This window comes from Puntigrus tetrazona, chromosome 16 (assembly GCF_018831695.1).
Source record: "Puntigrus tetrazona isolate hp1 chromosome 16, ASM1883169v1, whole genome shotgun sequence".
Lineage (NCBI taxonomy): Eukaryota > Metazoa > Chordata > Actinopteri > Cypriniformes > Cyprinidae > Puntigrus > Puntigrus tetrazona.
Window position 1 is genome coordinate 18,684,547 of NC_056714.1, and position 3,856 is coordinate 18,688,402.

Here is a 3,856-nt window from a genome sequence, read left to right on the forward strand (position 1 = left end):
GCACAATAATAAAGTTCACAGATGCATTAAGTGAGCTACATGGTTTATTGGTTTGAAATATAACGTTACATTGGGCAAAGTATTTGATTTAAAGAAAACTGTACAAAAAAGAACATGCTTACAAAGGAATATTACATTTTAAAACAGAGATGAGTATGCATGGGTTTGGGCAATGTTAGAGAAGTCCTTTCAATGCCTTATATAAAACATGCATGACATATTTACAATTTAGCCCAGAAGACGTACAGCTTTGTTTGATATGCATATATATACTGTACAAAAGATGGAGTGAGATGGAGAACTGTTTGGAGTTGCTACAAATGTTTTTGCACTGGATGAGGGATCAAGAATAGTTGCTGTTTTGTTATGATATGAAATCCAGGGCTTAAAAATTTGATTGTTTTAGTAATAAGAGTTCAAATGAGAGTGAGTGCTGGGATGTCGTGGCATGGGTGAGCTTGGATAGACCACTCCGGTTGCAGAGTTCCAGTAGGTGGTTGGAGGCCCAAAGAAATTCCCAGTGGAAACGGGCATAGGGGTTGAATGAGTGCCCATGAAGTTCATTTTTGGCTGGTGACTGTGGTAGCTTTGCACATACGGCACTTCAGCCTGGTATTTGAGCACGCCCCCTTCTGGAGGATGGTTTTGGTGGGCTTGGGAGATGCCCTGGAAATCGAATTTGTATGCATAGCGTTTGCCATGCACCTTGGTCATGATGTTCTTGTCATAGTAGTAGCGGAGGGCCCGGCTGAGCTTGTCATAGTTCATGTTAGGCTTGCTCTTCCGCTCCCCCCAGCGCTTGGCCACCTCATCTGGGTCGGTCATCTTGAATTCTCCATTAGTGCCCTCCCAGGTGATGATGGCGGCATTGTTGCTGTCAGAAAGCAGCTCCAACAAGAACTGCCACAGCTGGATTTGACCAGAGCCTGTGTGGAAAATAAAGTGTGTCAGAGATTTTTAGCAGTGAATGAAAGGGCTTTTTAGGACAGGTTGTTTTTTTGTTTTGTTTTTTTTTTNGTCAGACACCTACCCACAGTCCTGTCAGTGCTGGTGACGGGCAGGTTGTTAGAATTGTGTTTGGTCGGTCGGATCTTGGTGTGGAATGGTTTCGTTTCTGTGTAAAGAAGGTCGGGCAAACATCATACTAATAGTCAAACTAATCATGATGTACTTGGTTTGTGTGCAGCAATAGTTTTTTTCCCCAAATGTAAAAGTTCAACCGTCACTTCTGGTGTTTAATATCTTCACTGAATAAAAGTCAGTCTGACCCCATACTTTTTAATGATAAATGTATACATGTTATTTAAATTATTTAAAAAAAATAATGGTAATGAATTTTGTCCTAGGCATGTTTAATTTGTCCAAATTATATTAACAACAGGAATTAAGTTATTNGGGGTCATATGATGCGATTTTAAATTTACAAGCTGTGTGTTACAAGCTGTTGCATAGATAAGATCCCTGAAGTTGCAAAGGTAAAAGTTTCAAAACTAAAGAGATTCTTTATAAAAGCTGACTTGTCCAGATCCTCCAAAAGTGACTAATTTAAACACGCCCCCAATTTTCTACTTCACATAGTGGGTTTATTTTTATAACACAACCCAAATGTTTTCGCAGAGAAAGAAGGCCGAGCTGTTATTCTCGCTGTGGGCGCCATGTTCAGGAGAAGCTGTGTGTCATAGTGAAACTACTTTGTTTGTGCTTTCAAAAAAGGGCACAACTAGAAATTAGTGTTTAAGTTGTATTCACAATGCTGTTTTAACCCAAGTATTAGAGTGTGTTCAGCGCGTTTACGGAGGACTGACTCTTACAACCTGTAGAGCAGCATATACAGGCTGTGCACAAAGACTATAAAACAATTCTACCTCTGCAAGGACAGTCTGACGCTTCTGACTCACAAACCTTTAAGTTACGTTTTCTTATTAAAAGAACCTGATAATTACTATTCAAACACAAGTTTTGAGCAACGTACAGTAATGCTTCTTATTTGTCGTTTCTCTGATCACAAATGCAGACATGGTGTTATGTTGACGAGGTGCAATGCGGTGTGTAACAGGACATTACTAAGTCATGATAATCAGTAATTATGTCTCCACTGGATGCGACAAATGCTGTGTTTGTAATGGCGCCGGGACGTAGCATCACGTTATGATGAGGGGCATAACATTTTTGTCACATGCTTGCAGTAGTCGGCCAATCGTAGTGCACTGTATAGCTGGCCAATCAGAGCACAAATCGACCTATTTCAGAAGGAGGGGCTTAAAGGGAGGAACAAATGTACAGTGTGTGGAAAATGTGTTTTTTGCACCTTAAACCACATAAACCATTTGCTTTATACCAAATACTGTTATTTTTAGCAACATCATATGACCCATTTAATTATAATAGGGCAAAACGTTGTGCCCAGTATGTGCATCCCAAGATTACATACCCTAAAAAGGCCACATTTGTTAATAATTTGACAATGCTTCTTATACAAGTTTTCTGAATCGTCACTTACCTGGATTTGCAAGACGGCTGCTAATAGGACCTAATGCTTGGTAGGGGTCTGCGAAGTTGGAAATGTACAATACTGATTAGATATTTTGAGGTGTAGTTTACCATTCAATTCAATTCAANAGTCTTGGTGGAGGCTCTGTAATTCTGGTGTTGTGCTGATGTTCGATTGGAGAACCTGTAAGATTTAAAGAAGTTGTTCTGTTTTTTTCTTTTTTAAACATTTCATATTTATGTAATATAATTATGTAACATGATGTTTTGTGAACGCAGAGCAACCTTTTGGGACAGCTGGTAAGGCATTTGAGGACCAACTGTTCCTTCTGCCGATCTCCTCAAAGTTGTTTTCTGTGCCGAGGAAAAGTCAGATAGGAGCCGTTAACAAAAGGGAGATTTTACAGGAAAGGATGGCTTTAAAGAGTAAGGAGAAGGGCAGCCACAGAAGGAAGGAAGCTCTGCATTAAAGATCCCTAAGGAGAAATGCAGGGCAGAACAAAGCCAGCAGCAAAACCGTAAGAAGACCTGAAGATGGCACACAATTCCTCAGGGCGATTGTCCTTTTGTTCTAACTGATTCTCTTTACCACAGAATAGTCAATTGTATCCTAGCCTGAGCTCTACACCCCTTACTTCCTGTCCTGATGCAGCTGTTTCCTGTCTGAAAGTGCAATGATTCAAAAACCTTGCAACACTTGGGGCAAAATTCATTGAAGAAACAAACTATAGTCTGCATAGGACCTCTCTAGATCTTAGCCATTGGCATTATATCATTATGATAACTTATTGGAGTATTTTTTACAATATTCTTTTTTCCAGTGGCTATTTAATGGAAGTTTCAATTTTTTCAAAAAATTCAATTGTTTCTAACCTGTATGAGTTTTTTTCTTCTGATGAATACAAAATATATTTTTAAGAGTGTTGGTAACCAAACAACGGGAGTCATTGACTTTCATTGTATTTTTTTCATGCTACAGTAGTAGTAACTGTTGTTAAAAAAATATTTTAGGGTGAACTACCCCTTTATGAATTGTTGCAAAGCTAAAATTAAAACGGTGGCTTATCACTGAGTGGAAACCACATTGTGGTGAAATACGTGTTTAGTAAATAGTTGCACTGATTAAAATTAATAAGACAATTATTAGGCACAAAATTGCTCATCCAATCAGAATTTACAGCCGGAACAATAAATGAAACTAAATGATATCTTAAAAATAGAAGTAATAAACTTTGACTCACCAGCTTTAACCTGTAGTCTAGGCTGAGGTTGTGTATTGGTAGGGGTTGCTGGGTAGGAAAAAGTGGGGCTACCTGAGTAAACGATAGAAAAAGAAAACAAGCCCTATTAATTTACTGTATATATA

General features: G+C 38.7%; 1 protein-coding gene and 1 long non-coding RNA gene across 2 annotated transcripts in view; both read right to left on the bottom strand.

Moving 5' to 3' along the window:
* Positions 1 to 26: 26 nt before the first annotated feature.
* The window catches only part of LOC122360940 (Friend leukemia integration 1 transcription factor-like), a 13,835-nt gene continuing 10,005 nt past the window's right edge, over positions 27 to 3,856 (bottom strand). Inside the window, exon 8 of the mRNA XM_043261779.1 lies at positions 27 to 926. Within this exon, the coding sequence (XP_043117714.1) occupies positions 403 to 926 (524 nt within the window). The 3' untranslated portion in view covers positions 27 to 402. The remainder of the gene's footprint in view (positions 927 to 3,856) is intronic.
* LOC122360941 lies at positions 2,620 to 3,849 on the bottom strand. The gene is made up of 3 exons (XR_006252842.1): positions 3,732 to 3,849; positions 2,776 to 2,844; positions 2,620 to 2,674 (listed from the first exon to the last, which is right to left on the bottom strand). It is a non-coding gene; the product is annotated as an uncharacterized LOC122360941 (long non-coding RNA).